At 44.9% G+C, this 19,901-nt stretch overlaps 1 protein-coding gene across 1 annotated transcript in view; it reads left to right on the forward strand.

Annotated features, from left to right (window-relative positions):
- Positions 1–19,901, forward strand: part of LOC146204586 (5-oxoprolinase) — a 134,204-nt gene that overhangs the window by 103,805 nt on the left and 10,498 nt on the right. The window contains exons 27-30 of the mRNA XM_084589257.1: positions 4,115–4,264; positions 6,079–6,153; positions 9,453–9,535; positions 15,298–15,458. Of these exons, the coding sequence (XP_084445383.1) occupies positions 4,115–4,264; positions 6,079–6,153; positions 9,453–9,535; positions 15,298–15,458 (469 nt within the window). The remainder of the gene's footprint in view (positions 1–4,114; positions 4,265–6,078; positions 6,154–9,452; positions 9,536–15,297; positions 15,459–19,901) is intronic.

The following is a 19,901-nucleotide window of genomic DNA, read 5'->3' on the forward strand; positions in this document are numbered from 1 at the left end:
TACTCCAGGCATAGGCACCATGCATGCCTGTTAGAGTGGTAGCAAAGCCAACACCTTTCACCTGGGAGCAGTGGATCGCCCTCTGCTAAAATACGGTTACCACAACAAAGCCGCAGGATGCAACAGCTTGTCAAGAGTGAATTGCGAATCCACTTGAGCTCTCTGTTTGGACTATGCATCATCAAGCAAGAGAAAGTTACAACAAAAACAAAAACAAGCCAATGAACAAAATGAATATGTGACACATTACTCAGGCCTCAAATGTGGAAGCTACTAGCATGGGGTGGTAGCTTTTATAAGCTGGCTGTTTTCATATGCTCACAAGCCAACTGGACAGATTTGAAGCTGTTTCCTCTATCTCTTGACTTACTGGCAACAGAATGATTAGCCACAAGTGCGAGGAGAGAAAATGTGCTTGCTTCCTTGTGATTTGAAAACAGACGAAGCACAGAACTGTACAGCCACATGACACAAATGATCGGATACCAGGAAGCCTGTAACCTGACAGTCAGGATAATCTCTAGTATAGTAAGAGTACATGAGATGCCCTTGCATAGACCAAGGCAGGAGATGAGAACAGCGGGGTGGATGTCATAGAAGCACAGCCATGTTCTTTGGGTGCGTCTGCTATTATGCACCAGCCTACTATAATTTCAAGTTTATAGTTTTCAATGCAAGGGGCACACGGCCAAAGAAAAGAAGTTCCTTTTTTTGGCCGTGTGCCATTGCACTGAAAACTGTGAGCTTAAATCAAGAATGCCAACTACCCCAACTAACTCTACTGAAGCCTACTACAAGCAGCTGAAAAATATACTAAGCAAAGAAAGGAGTCATCAAAAGTGCACCAGGCAAAAGGCCAGACAGCTGAAGCATTCTGCATTCAAAATGAGGGTTACAACCCTGGTTCTCTCTGCAGTAGTATATAAACATGACGAACAACATTCCATGCCCTTTTCTCAAAATCGTTTTTTGGGCTGAGGCCAAACAGTGAGGAAGAAGTCGGCTTCACCTGGTGAGCAGCAGCCCAAAAAACGATTTTGAGTGTGGAAGAAAGATGGTTCTATTCGCTTCTGCGTTGACTACCGTCGCCTAAACAAAATCACGAGGAAAGACGTCTACCCTCTTCCGTGTATAGATGATGCATTGGACTGCTTACAAGGTGCTGAACTTTTTTCTTCGCTTGATTTACGATCCGGTTACTGGCAGGTACCCATGGCTGCGGAAGATCGCCCTAAAACCGCGTTTGTCACCCCCGATGGCCTCTTTGAATTTACCGTCATGCCGTTCGGTCTCTGCAATGCTCCTGCTACATTCGAGCATATGATGGATACAATTCTGCGTGGCCTAAAATGGAAGACATGCCTCTGTTACCTTGACGACATCGTGGTGTTCTCGCCGGACTTTGCGACCCATCTCTCTCGACTGAAGCAGGTGTTGACATGTCTTGCGAACGCCGGTCTGCAGCTCAACTTGAAGAAGTGTCGTTTCGCTGCTCGTGAGCTGACCATTTTGGGCCACGTTTTGTCCAAAGATGGTATCCGCCCTGTTCCCGCCAAACTTCGCGCTGTGACTGCATTCCCGAAACCTACTACCATCAAGCAACTGAGGAGTTTTTTGGGTTTGTGCTCATACTTTCGGCGTTTTATGCGCAACTTTGCTTCCATTGTCGCCCCGCTGACTGAGCTCTTCGGCAATAACTCAGACATTTCGCTGTGCTCATCAGCATGCGATGACGCCTATAACACCTTGCGCCGCCTCCTCACAGCCCCGCCTATCCTGCGCCATTTTGACCCCCAGGCGCCAACCGAAGTGCACGCAGACGCGAGTGGTGTTGGCCTCGGAGCTGTGCTTGCTCAGCGCCCCTCTGGCTTCGGTGAGTACGTAGTCGCTTATGCCAGCCGTACTCTCACCAAAGCCGAAGCGAACTACTCTGTAACGGAAAAGGAGTGCTTGGCCATTGTCTGGGCAATCACAAGCTTTCGCCCTTACCTTTACGGCCGTTCTTTTGACATAGTCACGGACCATCATGCCCGATGCTGGCTTTCATCGCTCAAGGACCCATCCGGCCGCTTGGCACGGTGGGCTCTGCGTTTGCAAGAATACGATATCCGCGTTATTTACCGATCTGGTGGCAAACATAAAGACGCTGACGCTTTATCTCGCTCTCCGCTTCCAGCCGACCTTGCCAGCCTCTCCGTCTTGGACTCCGTGGCATCTTCGATCGACGTCAGTGACATGCCTGCCGAACAACGGAAGGATCCATGGATTGCCTCTCTTATTGACTACCTTTCAAACCAATCAGTGATTACCCCTTCATGCGCCCTTCGCCGCCAAGCTTCCCACTATGAGATTCGGGATCACCTCCTTTACCGGCGCAACTACAGCTCAAGTGGATGGAAATGGCTCCTCGTGATTCCGCGCCATTTACGGACTCAAATATGTACAGTCTTTCATGCTGATCCACGGTGCGGACACGCCGGAGTTTTCAAGATGTACACACGAATCCATCTTCGTTATTATTGGCGCGGTATGTACAACTCGGTTCTCGGGTACGTTCGATTGTTCCTGACGTGCCAAGGCCGCAAACCTGCCTCTCTCTGTTCGGCTGATGAGTTACAGCCTCTCACATGCCCGCTTAGACGCTTCGACCGCATTGGAATTGACCTATATGGCCCTCTTCCGTACACACCCGATGGCAATCGCTGGGTCATTGTCGCTGTCGACCACCTGACGTGATATGCCGAAACTGCCGCGCTCCCAGTTGCAACAGCCCGAGATGTGGCCGGTTTCTTATTGAAGAACTTTATTCTCCGTCATGGAGCTCCTCGTGAATTGCTCAGCGACAGAGGCCGTGCTTTCTTATCCGAAGTCGTTCAAGCCCTGCTCGATCAGTGCAAAATCCTTCACCGGACTTGCACCGCTTACCACCCACAAACGAACGGCCTTGTTGAACGATTTAATCGCACCCTCGGCGACATGCTCGCGAAGTACGTCATATCCAACCACACGAACTGGGACATTGTCCTTCCTTATATCACCTATGCGTACAATACTGCTATGCAATCTAGCACGGGTTTCTCTCCGTTCTTTTTGCTTTACGGTCGGCATCCATCTGCTCCCCTTGATACTATCCTCCCCTACAACCCTGATCCATCAGAATACACTACAGTGACAGAAGCTGCCAAGTATGCCGAAGAATGCCGCCAGATTGCCCGCACGTTTACGACAGACTCTCAGTGACGCCAAAAATATCGCCACACTGATCAGGAGAATGCACCACACTTTGAGCCCGGCTCACTTGTGTGGCTATGTGGCTATGGGTTCCACCCAGTAGCCCCGGTCTCTCCGCAAAGCTGATCTCAAAGTATCACGGGCCCTACCGTGTCGTCGAGCGCACTTCACCAGTGAACTATATTGTTGAGCCGCTTACACCATCATCTGATTTGCGACGCCGTGGCCGCGAAACTGTACATGTTCAGCGTCTTAAGCCGTTCTACGATCCAATTTTACCTTCGTCCCCTTAAGTCGCCAGGATGGCTCCTTTTTCTCTGGGGGGCATTGTGAAGAAGAAGATGAGCCCTTTTTGCTGGATGCTGATGAAGAGGAAGCAGTCGGTGGAATTGTGATCGCGCAGATCATCGTGCTGGTTTGATCATTGTGCGCTTCCTTGCCGACCTCGACGCCGTCCTCGACGTATAGATTAAACCTTCTCTTACACAAAAAAAAAACAAGAACAAGCAAACTGCCATTGCTAAAAAACCAATGTTTTTTCCAAAGCTGCTACTTTGTGAATAACCAAAAGCATCTGAATTATAGTACCAGCTGATTAGCTGTGTTAAGTAACCATAAATAATGTGTATTCTTTTGTATTGGTGTTGTACTGTTGGAGTTTATATTGTTTTCTGGGCTATGTATAGCATGGTTTGTTTTTCTTGGAACTCTAAATGTTTAGTTCTTGTTATAATAATGCATTGTTAGGTTGCACTGAGCAGCTTCTCCTTTTTGTGCATTCTTTTGCACCAGCTTTGAAATGCCTAAGACCGATGAAGTTTGGGGTTTTCTGCCTGGCATTCCTAACAGAGTCATCTCCTTGCTGCAATTACTTTGAATGCAGGGCTGCCTTGCTCCTGTAAAAGTACTGCTCCCACGCAATTCGTTGCTGAACCCTTCTGCGGATGCAGCTGTTGTTGGAGGCAATGTGCTGACTTCACAACGAGTGGTTGATGTTATTTTTCGTGCCTTCAACACTTGTGCTGCTTCACAGGCAAGTTATACTATTTTTTTTTTTTTGCCATTGATTCGGTGTTATTCGTTCTGAGCCCCGTTTTGGACTTGCAGACCTGCATGTTAACCCATGTTAGCTACAGTCGTTTGTATAATGTCTTTGGTTCATAAATTTTCAACTTTTTATTGCTATTTGGCGCCATTTCTGAAGTGTTGTAATCTTCTCATTCTGTGTGTTGCTAGCTTAAGCTTCATTTCGGACTGACAAAACCCCACAATAATTAGCTCTTGTTAATTGCCACCAATGAATGTCTCTTATTTTTATAATTGAGTACGCTTTCTCTTACTGCACCACTTCAATCACTACAGAAGCTGCCCTGCAGCTCCATTGGCCTCTAATGATTTCATGAAAATACAAGGGCTGCATGTTTTCTTGCTTAAGTGTGAGGTACTCCTGGCATTGAATGGGCTGGTCCCAAGGGCCTCTAGGCTTGAAGTTGCTGGTGTTGTGAAGCTACACTGTAAGCAGCCACTGGCTGGACAAGGCCCCGTTTCAAGGCAGTCTTGCTGCAACTGTTTCTTCTACTGTACTAGTGAGAAATTGTTAGAAGCAGTACACTTTCACCAAAATGTAAAGCTCTGCGATTTGAAATTAGATATGCTCTGTTGCCTGAGAGCTCGGATACCTAGAGGGCAAAAGTGTTCTTGAAATTCTTTTTCTAGCTTTCTCATTGGCCTCCTTTGGTAGTTTTGATTGGGCACTGAGAAAGAGGTAATCATGATTGTAATAAACTATGCTCTGAATTTTTAAGCTGAACTGTCTGACGTCTTTGGCATTAGTCACAAATGTTTAACCTCTTGTTTACTTTTGTATGATACCTTAGTTTTCTGACTAGAATAACTATCTTAGCACATAAGTAAAAACTAAGCTTTTGTCTGCAAAACATAGCATCCACTAATTTGTTGTAGTCTAGGCATGCAGTGTAACCAATGTCAGCTTTGTTAGTATTGAATAAATGTAAAATCTATTCATGCAGTCATGTTTGGCTATATATATATATATATCCACATTATAATAGGTATGCAATAGAGTCTGGTGAGCACTAAGGCTGCATGCCATTGGCTTTGGACATGATGATGAGCGAAAATAGAGAACATAACAACAGTGTTCATCAAATTACTCAATATTGTGTACTGTTAGGGAACTGTTCTCCACTTCTAGTTGAATGAGGTTCACATGACTTGTTTCACACTAGAATATGCATGATGTACTTAAATTGTGTCATCTAACAGAGCTTTCATGTGCGCATTTTTAATTACTCAGTCAGTTCATTCTGCATTTCAGTCAAATGGTATGCTGCCAGTGATTTCATTAAGTGAAAAGTTGTTGTTACAGTATTTGTAGTCAAGTTAGTGGGGTTGTAGAGTCCCTGATAAGATGCAACTGCATTCATAGCATGGTTCTTCTTTACACGCTGAACTGGCCCACAGCTATAGTATTCTGCTCCTGAGCATGAGGACTTTATTGACAGTGGCATTTCAGTGAAAGCAGAATGCAAAAACACTTCTTTGCCAATATTTTTGTGCATGTTAAAGTATCTCAGTAGGTCAACATTAATCTGCGTTCTTCCACTAATGCCTCATGGCCACTTAGTTGACTTTGACATATATGGTTTATGGTTTGGGAAGTTTAACGTCCCAAAGCAACTTTGGCTATAATAAGGGATGCTGTAGTCGAAGACTGTAGATAATTTTGGCTTCTTGTGGAATCTTTAACATGTACTGACGTCACACAGGGCACTCGTGTCTTGCATAATATATTTATTAGTTGTGTATCTTATTATCTATGTGTAGGGGTGCATGAACAACATAACCTTCGGAGATGACACTCTTGGCTACTACGAAACCATAGGAGGCGGTGCTGGAGCTGTAAGTATAGCCTGATTGACTTTGACATAGCATTGTTTGTCATAATTGGCAATTGTTCACAATGTTTGTCATTAGTTATGTGCTGTGGATAAGTTTATTCACAAGTTGTGAAATCAGACGATGGAATCAGCTTGCACGATCATTAGCTTTATAACTAGGTACTAAACAAAGCACTACAATTTCTGTTTACAGTTCTCGTACTATACAGTCGAACCCGGATATTTCGAATTTTGGTTATATCGAACTCGCGGAATATCCCCTTGAAAATCCCATGTAAAAGTATAGGAAAGCTGCGTCGTATATCGAACTGAATTTCACCTGCCGTTCGATATATCAAGCTCCGCATCACGCATTGGACGGTGCGCCTCCCCTAAAGACGATCGCATCACCTCGGCCGTTTGCCGCATGACGTTTTCAAGCCATGCGCGGAGGGAATGAGAGGACACAGCTCGGCGACGGCTGGTCTAGGGCAGCGCCGCGCCCTTCCCCCAAAGGCGCGCATCTGCGGTGATCGCTGCCGCGCTAGCACGTGACGTTTGCAAGTCATGTGTGACGGAACGAGAGGGAACCAATGCAGCCCTGGTTTTTGGGAGAGGGGAAAAACGCGATAGAGCGAAGAGCAAGGGTGTGCCCACTCTTCTGCTGAGCTTTATCTCTCCCCTTCCTCTCTCTTTCCCGGTCTCGTTCGCAGCAGCACGCACTACGCATGCGCGGACAAGCCAGCTGAGCCCGTGGCAGACGCTTCTCCCGTGTGCGTTGTAAACGCTCTGCGCGCGGCGGCTGGCGGCTGGCGTGCGGTGAGTGTCTCGTGTCGTCATGCTGAACGTGCGTAAGCTACGGCGGCCGCGGATGGTAAAAAAACGGCAGATCCTTTTTTTTTTTTTCAAGAGTCGGTCGTCGGGCTGAACGTATGCTATGGCGGCTGCAGAGGTTAAGAAGCGGCAATTTTTTTTTTCTTTTCCAAGAGTTCTTGTCGGGGCTGAACATGTGGCACAGCGTAAGCCATGGCGGCTGCAGACTTTAAGCGGCAGTGTTTTTTTTTTTTTTTTACGAGAGTCTTTTATTCTTGCATCTATGAATCAACGAAAGCATGGGGTCGGCTGCGGTCATGACACCGGCTTTTAGCATTGTTCGCTCCAAACGGCATTTGCAGCTGTCACGCTTGGCACGATAAATCGAACCATGGCTTGTGCAATCAAGCCATCACGCGGACTCTGTCAAGTTCGCTCCCTGCCACCACAGGATCTACGAAAAGTGTAGTTAAAAGGTAAACACATCGTGGCGTTATCGCTGCGCAGCATCTGGCACGCTGCCAATAAATGAGCTGTGGATGCGACGGTCGAAACGGAGAAACGCGCCCTTTTTTCCCCCCCTTCAAATTCTCGGGGGCGAAAATGGGGAGTGGGTTCATTATGCGAGTGGGTTGACTACGCGACAAATACCGTCTCATTTTTCACGATCGCAAGTGGCTTCTCAAGCCAATTTCTGTATATCGAATTATCGATATATCGAACTATTTCGCGATCCCCTTCAAGTTCGATATATCCGGGTTCGACTGTACATGTTTGAACATTACAATTTTATGCTTTTCTGATCGCCTACTGTAGCGTGTTGCACAGCATTTTTGTTTTCCAAATTGCCTACTATAACATGCTATGCCCAACACAATTCTGACTATCACAAGGTTTTGCTCGGAGCTGTAATTCTGCTCTGTTTTTGCATTTTCTGGTACTAGTACACAGGTTACTGGTTCTATGTGTGATTGCTGGCACGAGTAGCTGTCTCCATTCAGAAAAATACCTGGTTTCTCCCTAAAGTCAGCATTAAAAATAGAGCACATGGCTGATCACTGGCACTGGGCTGATATTACAGGTGGTGTGTGCGATATGCTACTGTTTAGTTGCTTCATAGGCAGGAAGATTGGGAAACAAGTGCTGCAGATGTCTTCCTGCTTTAAAAAAAAAAGTTGGGGTGAAGGAAACAGCTAAAGAAATGATCTAGCTTGTTTGCTCCAGCCGCTTGGATAGTGCTGATTGATAAAGATTGTGAGACTGTAGAGTTTTTCATAGTGATTGAGAAAAAGAATATGCCATCGAAAAAGAAAAGTTGGTGTGAAGGAAATAGCTAGAGAAATGATATAGCTTGTTTGCTCCAGCCGCTTGGATAGTGCTGATTGATACAGATTGCGAGACTGCATAGTTTTTTATAGTGATTGAGAAAAAGAATGTGCTGTCACACTCAATATGACTTGCAGCCAGCGAACGTGTGGCCGCAGCGTTTTCTCGTAGCATGGTGGTGCCAACAAGTGGCGGGCCTGAAGACTAGGTAAGTGGAAAGGATTCTGCTGTTCTAGCATCCAGGTGCATCTCCTGTGTCATCTGCTCAACGAAATCTGAGCTCGTTATTTATCACAGGAGTTGGCGCATTTAGCTTTGCAGAGGCAGGGTTTCATGCTGGGGCCGACGGTTTTTTATCGGGAAAATCAGATGCAAACAAAATGAACGGAACAAAGTAAAGTGCAACATGCGCCTGGAATTCGTCACGCATGCACCGATGATGCAATAATGCTATGTCCACTGCCAGACAGCACAGGGGAAAAAGCTGAGTGCTGGAACAGCAAAATCCTTTTCCTTTTGTTTTCAAGCACGTCGCTTGTCGGCACCACCATGCTTCCAGGAAGCTCTGCAGTCATGCTGCTTGGGGTTGCAAGCCATATTGAGTGGGATAGCGCTCTCAGCAAGGAAAAGGGTAAGGGAGCAGGAAAAAAAATCAGACTGAGCGCAGTTCTGGTTTTATGCTGTGCATTCATTCCCCTGCAAACTTTAGGACTCAAGACAGACTATAGTGGAAAAAAAAAAAAAAAAAAAGGGAGTTCATTCAACAGTCTGGCCTGAAACATTTTCTAGTGGAAAAAAAAAAAAAAAAAAAGGGAGTTCATTCAACAGTCTGGCCTGAAACATTTTCTTCAGATATGAGAGAACAGTGCTTTGATAGTATTTATGTTGCACACTTTGTGTCATGCCACAAATGGTAAATGTGCATTGCAGTGTTTCTGATTGCATTTTTTATCTGCATTTGTAGTTAAAAAGTTGTAGCTCAGTATTCTTTTACATACCACACCATGCTTATGTGTATTGTACACGAATTGCTTTGTACCTACACGGCAGAGTGTAATTGTACTCACGCGCACACACGCATGTGCATGCACACACACAAACACACACATGCATACAGACGCACACACACAAAGTACTGCATAAACTGAGTGGTGCAGTGCTAAAGTATTGGCCTTATTTTAGGGTCCTCACTGGCATGGTCGCAGTGGTATTCACACTCATATGACCAACACTCGCATCACAGACCCAGAAATCCTGGAACGCAGGTTTGTGGTCTTTTCCTTTTGTTGCAGCAGTCCTGGTTATTGTTTACAGCGGAAGTGCTATGTAGCTTGGAGATAAAAAAAAAGTGCTCTGAAATTGATGGACAGGCAAAGCGAATCATGTGCACAAGTGGAACAAGTAAAGAAAACATTGCTTTGAAGTACAAGTGTGCTAAGATGTGACTTTTCCAGTGTTTTGGACACATGTCAGGCAGAAAAGTCCTGTAATCTGTCGAAAACATAACTGAAACCAGTTGGAACCAGTGGGATTGCAATATGTTTCAGTTGTTTTCTCAACAGGGTGGTGGTAATGTAGCGGTTTACTAAAAATAAAAAAGGAAGAGACGTTGCCTGCTGCGACAATGCTCATACCTTAAGCACTAGAGCAGTGGCCGGCAAAAATATAAGGGACAAGGACTTCTTGATAGCACATTGTGCTTCCAAATTTCTATTAAATACAGTTATAGTGCTGTTGTATCAGTGCACCATATCATTCATGGCACACATTACTTTTGAAAAGAAAGCTTTACCTGCTGCTGTGTTCTTACCTGCAGGGGTGCCAGTGAGAAAGCATGGTTACGACAACTTTCTTGTGTACTTTGCTGCATAGTACTCCTCTCTGATGAGAAGAGAGGAGTCACTGGAGAAAGCTTTGATGTTGGGAAAGGTTGAAGGTTTCCGGAGAAAGGGTAGGCAGCGAACGTGATGGTTAGATGGCATCCTCGAAGCGCTGCAGATGGAGCTATGTGATGTTAAGAAGATAGTGAGAGACTGAAAAGCATGGCGTGATATGGTTCATAGGGTCACGAAGAGTCGGGCAGGACTGAATGACTGAACTGAACTGAACTGCATTAACTTCAAAAATGCTGGAAGCATCATACACATCATACTATAGCTCCGCTGCGGAGGTGCAGTGGTTAGGGCACTCGACTACTGTGCTCAGGGATTCAAATCCCGGCCGCTGCGGCCGCTTTTCGATGGAGGCGAAAAGCAAGGTGCCCATGGGTTGTGTGATGTCAGTGCACGTCAATGAACCCCAGGTGGTCAAAATCTCTGGAGCTCTCCACGACAACATCTCTTATAGCCTTAGTTGCTCTGGCATGCTAAACTCTGCCAACCGACCAACCAAGCATCATACATAATATAGTAAAGGTCATAACACAAAGACATACCATAAAATTCTACTGGGTCCCTAGTGACATTGTGATCAGGGGTAATGAGAAAGCAGATGTATGTGCTGTCCAGGCAAGAAATATGCAAAATAAGCTAATAAAAATACCACAGAGAGATTGCTTGAAGTTAGTGCAGAACAAACTGAGCACTGAGTGCTAAGCTATATGGAAAGATGAACTAAATAACAAGCTGAAATTTTTGGCAATCATGCCACCATCAGGAACATTGTATTGAAGTAATTTTATGTTGTTTATGCTTAGGACACGCTCACATCACCCAGAGTTTCTTGTTAACAAAAAAAAGACAAACCTCTGCGTGAAATGTGTGGGAACGAACTCACAGCAAATCATATTTTAATCACATGCCTATAACTCAAAAAACTAAGAAAGAAAATATTGTACTGTATTTTACAAAGAACACATCTCATTTCATCCAGCTTTGTGTTTAGGTGAACAAGCACTTGTAGATTTTCTCGTGTTTTTATGTTTCTGAAGAAAGCCAATGTAATAAATAAAATATAGCTGTCACAACATCCAGGCATTTAACACAAGAGACTATCTAACCTTGTGTTTGGTGCATGATAGCCGCAGTTGCCTATGAGTCGTAAAACTCCATGTAACTATTTTGCCACATGGCAAAATCTAGCCCTGTAGCAGTGTTGTCAGCATACGTCTGAAAGGTATTTGGAGCTCTGCTATATGGTTGAATCTAGGGAGAGTCTTGTAAGTGGCAGGAATTCATCCAAGAAATGCCACAGCAAGACACTCTTTTTCTATGTGCCATAGTGTAAGTATGGAGGTTTCGAAAATGTGAAACTCCTGCTCCATTTTCCCTTCTCTTGCACTTCTTGGAGAGCAGCATACTGTATGCCATGACTATGCCATTATTATGCATCATTCTTTTTTCATTATCTGTCCCATTTTTGCACCCCATTTTATTTTTCTTGCATGTGCTGCACGTTTGTTTTTCATTACTCAGTCAAACCTCGATATAACAAACACGCATATAATGAATTATTGAATATAGTGAACTCTTCCGAAATATTTTTGTCAAACACATGTATTTTTAACTTCCCATAGCGAACGCGGTTCGGCATAAAACGGATATTACGAACTTCGCGACGCCGAGCACTACCTCACTTTAATAGCAGGAGGCAGGCTTCGTTGCACTACATGTGTGTTATGCGGCGCAGCAAACGTTCAAGTTTACCTCGCAGGCGCTGACAGCGCCACAGATGCCACGACGGCATTGGAAGTTGACAGCCGAAGAAATCTATGGCCTCCAAGATTACCCCCGCGCACCTGTTTGTGCGCACGGATGTGATCTCGAAGGCCATAAGAAATCGTTTGCATCTCACAATCGCCGACAGTGCCGCTTCAGCAGCGGCGGCAGCGGCACGATCGAATGTTGTTGTTTGCCTTTTTTGCATGGAGGAAGGAAACAACTTGCTCTTTTGGTTTTTGCGCCATTCGCGTCTTTTGGTTTTAGTGTTAGCAGCGGCGTGGCCGTCGTAGCGTTCGGCGGAGCTGCGTTGGTCGTCGTGTCGAGTGTGGTGCGCGGGTGTGCGTAGTGCTGTGATGGCGATGAACGTGAAAAATAGAGCAGAACTGATGTTAAAGACCAAACTCAAGATAAAGGCAGTTTACAAGAGGAGACTGATTGACACTCTTCTCGTTTTATGAAGCAGGACTTGAAGATCGACTTGCTGGGAGCAATAAAGCGGCATGGGACAGCGTGAAAGGCGAAACGATTGCCAACTGCTTTCGGCACGCAGCTTTTGTTCCAGCAGAGGCCCGCGCATCGACGATGGGGACGAAGCAGAAGCAGAGCTCCGCGAGCTCGATGAGGTGACATGCCCGCAACAATGACTGTAGAGGACTTTGTAGGCGGCGACGACATCGCGGCGACCACGGCTGTACTGACGGACGCCGAAATTGCTGTGGAAGTTTCTGAACATCCCGCAGACGAAGCTCAGGCTAACCGTGCAAACGATGAAAACATTCCGACTTCACAAGAAGCGCTTGCTGCATTGGATTTACTGCGCCGCCACTACAGTGCTATTGAGAGCAGTGGGTTTGCCCTTGTTGAGCGTTTGCAAACTGTGGAACAGGGCGTGATACGGAACGCGATCAAAACAAAAAAGCCGGCCGCGATAACGCAGTTCTTTGCGCATAAATAAATGGACGTGACCCAAGAAGGCACCCTCCGAGTTGCTGTGCCTTCTCTGATTGAATTTTGCTGCTCTTGCATGGATTTTCTACGAAATTTTATATTACGAATTATGGATAGAGTGAACTATTTTCCGATTTTTTAACTGTTTGTTATAACGAGGTTTCACTGTATTGGCAATTTGACTCATGATCTCACTGCGAAATGTTAATGGATGTGCGCTTTATTCCAGCACATATTGACAAGTTGCAATACGCCAAGAGCATGCCATGGTCACAGGGTTTTTTTTGTTCTTGAGCTTTATATGATATGATATGATTTTATCTGATTTGGGAGTAGTCATGCTTTTGTAGTTGAAAGCTGACATGCCATGGGTAAGTGCAAAAATGAGAGTTAATTTTTGTGTAAAAAGCATTTTGATATTGTTTTTTTAAGGAAGCGATTAAGAATTTGAAAGGAAGAGGAGACTAAAGGCGCTGACAACCTTACACATGACCCAGTTCTCTGCATACTTCTGCAGTATTTGCTGTTGTACTAAGAATTTAATGCCAAATAAAAAAGGAAGAGAAAGCAAAGCTCATGCACTACGGCCTCTGATAGAAATACAGTCGAACCTCTATTAACGAAATTTGCGATGTAACGAATTTTTCTTATTTTTCAATCTCTGCCCCATTGAAAACCATGTATTCTTTTCGCTATTAAACAAAGTAATTTTATGCTGCACTTTCGATTTTACGAAGTCCTTGCGCATCGCATGCGTCAGCAACCACCTTGACAGTTGGATAACTAAAACTTTAGCCCTGACCCTCCACATTTACATCTGCTCTTTTACGTGGCAATTTTGCTGGCAGTCTGGGATATGCGAGCAAAACAAAATGATGGGGGCGTACCGCCGCACCATCCGTCATGTGCATACAAAACCAGCAGTGCGGAAGTTTTAAGATTCATAGAATGACGGCGCATTAACCGTATTTACTCGCATAATGAACCCACTTTTTTTTTTTCAGGAAAAATTGACGTGCGTTTGAGGAGAGGGTTTAATACATGGGAAGTGTTGAGATTCTTTTTTTTTACGAGTCCATTCCAACCATCAATCATCAAAGGATGCACACGGTCAGCTGCGATCATGACACTGGCTTTCAGCATCATTTGCTTCAAAAGCACACATTCCAATGATTTGATTTTGTGGTAGTGGACAGTGCCCACTCCAATCTCTGCATGATAAATCGAACACTGAAAACCAGGATTGCACGACTGAACGGGCAGAGCAAGCAAGTCTCTGCAGGCACTCCTCTCAGCCGCTGGCACTCTGCCAAGTCCTCCCCCCCTCCCCCACCCGTCCCTTTCCCTTCTCACCCCATCACTAGGCCAAGAGACACACCTTGGCACGCTGCCAAGAAATACACCACTAGACTGGAGGGACGCGCTAACGACTAGCGCTCAGTGGCAAAGGTGGGAGGTGGGTCCTTATCCAAGTAAATATGGAAATATGGTATGTGTACGTGAAGCCTGTGCAAAAGATTGCCACACCCAAGGTAGCGCCGGCGTGGGCGATGCGGATATACGACTAATCTAGTTCACTACAATACGACAGCTTCACAGCTTCCCCATTCAAGTCCCTAGATCAGCTGATCTAGAAACTCTTATTAACTCTATTGGCTCTTGTCTCCGTTTTGCAAATGTTGGATGATGATATCAGTGGCAATATCTGGTGGCGGCTTTGAGTACCAGTGGAGGAAAAGTTATGCGTTTGCGTCCATTTCCTATCACTCATTATCTGCTCCTGATATACAAAATAACATCCAGTGCCCTTGTTAGTGCTATTATTGCTAGAATTTCTTGCTTATTTCCTGCATTCGTAATTTAGAAATTCCTAGCAGGGTTCCACGAAACTGTTACTTCATTTGGGGAGCTAAAACATAGCAACCTTGACGTGACGAAATTCACGATTTAACGAAATTTTTGGCTGCAAGTTATATCGAGGTTCGACTGTAGCAAATTTCACTAGTTTGGTAGAATTCTGTGTGGCCATGGCAGACCTTATTGCAACTGCTGCACAAGAGATGTTGGGCAATTTGACACTTTCTCTGATGGTTTTGTCCTGTTATTGTTCATGCACTTCAAGTCAACCATTGGTGAAGCTAGATGCTCAAAAACATTTTTGTATAGCATCCTGTGTGCTCTTCTGAAAGGTTGCATAGTTATGAAGAGTTTGTTTCATTCATTTTTATAGACCGTGGCAAAAGCCCTCTGCTAAAATAAACTGAGAACCAGAAAGATATTTGTTCCTTTCTCACCATTACAGTTTATTAGCATGCCTTTTACTTAAATTTGAACCAAGTACCTAAAATTTTCTGTTGTCAAACATTGCATTTCAATTGTGAACCTTTACTTTTCTCTACATTGTTATTTTTACATTGCAGGTACCCTGTCATTTTACAGCGATATCATTTGAACCCTGGGACAGGAGGTCAGGGCAAGTTTTCAGGAGGAGATGGTGTTGTTCGTGAGCTGCTGTTCCGGAAGCACCTACAGCTGTCTGTACTTACGGAGCGCCGTGTTTTTTCTCCATATGGCCTTCAAGGTACTCGTAACTCGTACTCATACTCGTAACAGTATATGGTGCATGTGTGCACACGTGTGTATGAAAAGAGACTCTTAAGGGTGGACACTACCTAAGAAAGCCAACTTCTGAAGCACTTGCGCAATCAGTGCACGGTAAAGAACCCCAGGTGGTCGGAATTTCCGGAGTCCTCCACTACGGCATCTCTCATAGCCTGAGTTGCTTTGGGATGTTAAACCCCACAAACCAAACCAAACTTTGTTTGGAATTTTACAACTCCATGCTCATTCTGGGAGAAGTTACGCACCTTCAAAAGATGAATGCGATTGTGATTGCTCACAAGGATTGTCATTTTTTTAATAAATACATAATAAATAACTACTTTTTATTCTTCTCTGTTATTAGAAATGCCCACAGAAGGGACTGTGCAGTCACTTTCCTACTTTTCAGCTTTTGGTTATTTGTGAGTGACTTTATTTATGCCCTTTAGGTTGAGGTCAATTCTGAAACACGAAGTGCCTCCGTTGCTTCAGCTCTTTCGCAGTACTTGAGTCTGTGCTCTATGAAGCAAAGGTTGACGCTTGTGCTGGTTTCTTACATTGTAGGTGATGATCTTTCACGTGGGCACAGAAGATGAGTGATAATTGTCTTTGTGGCTATCAGTTTGATGAAGCAGTACTCTCGGAGGATTTGTTGCCTCTTTTTAGCACTTTGTGCATGGGTTAGTTTTGTTGAAAAGTGCTGCCTTCCATTAGAAGGAAGTGAGGTTGATACTCTCTCTATGGGAAGTGCTGGGAGATGTCACATCAGATGGCATTGCACGCCTGCAAAGCAATGGCTGTCTTTATTGCTGGGCAACGAAGAGGCAAAAAACAAGATAGCACTAGCTCAACTTGGTACCTATTAGGACTGTGCCTGCTTCTCAGTTTGGGGAAGCGATGCTTTGTTGTTGTTTTAGGAGTGTCTGGAGAATCTTTTTTGTTGATGGCACTTCCCATATGACAAGAAATATTCACAGCAGCAGATCTATCGAAAGGCACATCTTAGGAGAATGATGAACAGACATGGTGAGGCTCTGATACAGTAGAATCTTGATGGTGTGATCACTACTGATGTGAGTTTCGGGGTGATACGAATTTGTAGAATTTCCTGACCAGTGTGCACGGTGTATTGTGCGCATAAGTATAGAAGTTCCAAACACATCCTGTGAGACTATGGAGAAAATGAGTGCACGAGCCAAGACTGCATCCTCAAGCATTGAGGACTTCATGCACATCACTGATGCTTCAGTTGCCAGTTATGCAGCACACATTGCAAACAGTTCACAATAAACAGATCTGTGTGAATGCACTTATCATGCTTCTGTATATGGATTTTATGTTATGAAAAGAATTTTTGGTGATTCTAACATTTTAGTTCGCTTTTTTTTTTTTTTGATACTGCATAAGCCTAGTTGCACTCTTGAAAACAAAAGCGTGTGCATTATAAAGAGCATAATGGCATTTTGAGTAAGGGATGTATGTCATACCTACCCAATACCATGTCCAATGCGGCGTGCAGTTTGGAAGTGCTCTTTGTGGCTAATTTTCCCAGACCTGAAGCAGAGTGCACAGGTCATTGACACTTGATTGACAATGAATTTTACACTTTCCAGAGAACATGTTTGAGTTTAAGCTTCCAAGTAGATTCTTTATGAGCCTGCAATGAAGAAAACTAAAGTTTAGGGACTCTCTTCTTTGCCAGTGTACTTGTGAAGTTCTTTAATGGCCACTGGGAGGTGGAGACTGTGTTGAGGAGGTGGCAGTATGCAGAGATCATCACTATCTCCAAGCCAGGCAAGAAGGATAATTGTTTGGGGAATCTGTAGCCTATCTCACTGACCTCATGCTTAGAGAAACTGTATGAGAGAATTGCTATAATCAGGCTTCAAAACTATTTGAAAGACAATGATCTCGTGCCACACACAATCTTTTTTTTCTGGCCCAAGCTATCAATGCAAGACAACCTTCTCCTCCTCAAAGAAGTTCTTAGCAGTTCTTAGCAACGTGCCAAAGTATAGAGAATACATGATCATGGCTTTCAACTTCAAGGGGGATTCGACAACATTAGCCACGAAGCCATACTATCGGGTCTGAACAACCTACATTGCGGGTGGTTCACGGTTACGTAAAGGCCTTCCTTACAGATAAGACCACGACTGTAGGGAGTAGGGACGCGGTCGGACAAGATCAGGATGCCTAATAAGGGTATGCCTTAAGGATCTGTAATCGCACCCCTTCTCTTCAGCATTGAGATGGCTAGTTTGGAAGAGAAGTTGAATGCCATAGAGTGGCATGTGTCACGCAATGTATTGACATAACAACTTGGATGACGTAGGGCTCATTTGGTTTCAAGAGGAAGAGGCTACAAGTGGCCGCCGACTGTGTCAACTGCTACACAAGGGCTAGGGGACTTTCGTGTTCACCTGGGAAGCCCGAAATCCTCATACTGTATAGACCCAGATATAACTATAAAGTTGACCTCACGGTTATGTTTTTTGGGGCTTGCATACCAAAGTGCACATGCTGAGAGCCTTGGGAATGTGGATTCAGTCCAATCAGAGGATAGACCACACGATCAGGTTGCTGTCTGGATCTGCAGCCCAGATAGCAAGAATGATTTTGTGAGTGATGTATAAAAGAAAGGGGATGAAGGAGGAAGATACACTCAAGTAAGTGTGGGCACTTGTGGTGAGCAGAGCCACCTACAGTCCTCCCTATAAACACCTGAAACAGACAAAGAAAGAACGAAGAGAAGTGATCGTCAGGAGGATGTATAAGATGGCGTTGGGGCTGCCAATAAGAATGGCAACAGCTAATTTGATGGCCCTCAGCTTAACAAACGCATACGAAGAGCACAAGGAAGTGTAACTTGTCTCTCAGAAGACGAGGCTTCAGCGCACAAAGATGTGACGAGCTCTCCTTTGGAGCCTGAGCTATCTGGGCAACATACAGGAGATCAAAAGGACTCTGGATATACCGGACTTGATCTGGTGTACGTTTACAGTAGTGCCAACACCAAAGATGTGTTGTTCATCAGAGCAGGTGTAAGGCAAGGGCATAAGCATTAACCAGGACCCACCAGAATAGGAAGAACACTGTATGTATTCAAACGGAAGAGATGCAGCAGTGGCTGTCATCATATCCCAGCTGAAGAAGATCACTTCGCTGCGGAGCTGCACTGTGTCTGACACTGAAGAGTCTGCTGTTGCTCTAGCGGTCGCTGAGGGCAACAGGTTCGGGCATTCGCTAGTAATTCTGATGGATTCACAAGACAGTTTCCTGGGGGCTCACCAATGGTAAGATTGGCAAAAAAGCGGCTGCCATCTTGAAGGCCGGTTGGGGAAGCGATGAAAAGCACCACATACTTTGTGCTCCAGGGCTCGACGGCATTGCTGGGAACCTCCAGGCTGATCTCATAGCTCGAGATTACGCAAACCGTGCGAGGTCAGAGGCTGAAGAGACCAAGGCGGTGACCCCCCGTATCTGCACAGACATTTTGGCACACTTCTGGAGGACCAGAAGCCAGTGTGCCCCGCGTCACAAGACGTTAAACAAGGAGCAGTCAGTGTCATGGTGGCAGCTACAAACAAATTCATATCCATGTCTTCCTCTGTACAACAAGGCGTATCCGACCCTATACAGGGACTGGTGTGGAGAGAAACCCACACTTTACCACACTACATGGACCAGTCAGAAAATTTATGTAGTGCCCATAATCCACAATGCCACGCTGGAGAGTGGAAGGCTGTGCTGTCCAGCTGGGAATTTGAAGACCAACTTTGGCTTATTGAACGGGTCAGCCAGGCAGCAAAGGTCGCGGGAGTCCTGGAATGAGGAGCGAACCATGCGAGCTCTGCAATACTTATTGAAGTATATAAAGTTTCCTCTCTCTCTCTCTCTCTCGTCGGTATAGCTGCTTTTGTCTCATGTGCACATTTAAAACTTGCAACAGGAGTGGGAGGATTAAAGGCATAGTATTTAGATTTTATTTTTTCGATTCAAATTCTCTCTTCTGTTTTATTGCAACCCTGAAACTCTTGCTGGGCTTACTCAAGGCTTTTTTGCTCATAGGAACACTGCGCTTGCCACTATTTTGAGTGACAGCACTGAAAGGTGGTGGAGGCCTGTTCAGGCAGTGATCCTCCATGGTGACTCTTCTCTGATGTCATGATGGAGGCATTTGAGGAGTCACAAGAAAGCAGACTTTAATTCTGAAGTACTCCATTAGTGAGTGCTGCCTACTGTGTAATACGGTCAAGCCTCGCTATGGCGAGCACGTCAAAAATCGTAAAATTGTCTATGTAGCCAAAATTAGCTATATAAAACAGTACCAAAAATGCGTTGTGCAGTTTAGTCAGTAAAGGAAGGGCAGCTCGACAAGGCCTACTAAAGAAACAGGAAGAGCATTTTTGAAGTTTTCAAG

The sequence above is a fragment of the Amblyomma maculatum genome, chromosome 1 (assembly GCF_055883805.1).
Source record: "Amblyomma maculatum isolate TAMU_Amacu chromosome 1, ASM5588380v1, whole genome shotgun sequence".
In the NCBI taxonomy this organism is placed as follows: Eukaryota; Metazoa; Arthropoda; class Arachnida; order Ixodida; family Ixodidae; genus Amblyomma; species Amblyomma maculatum.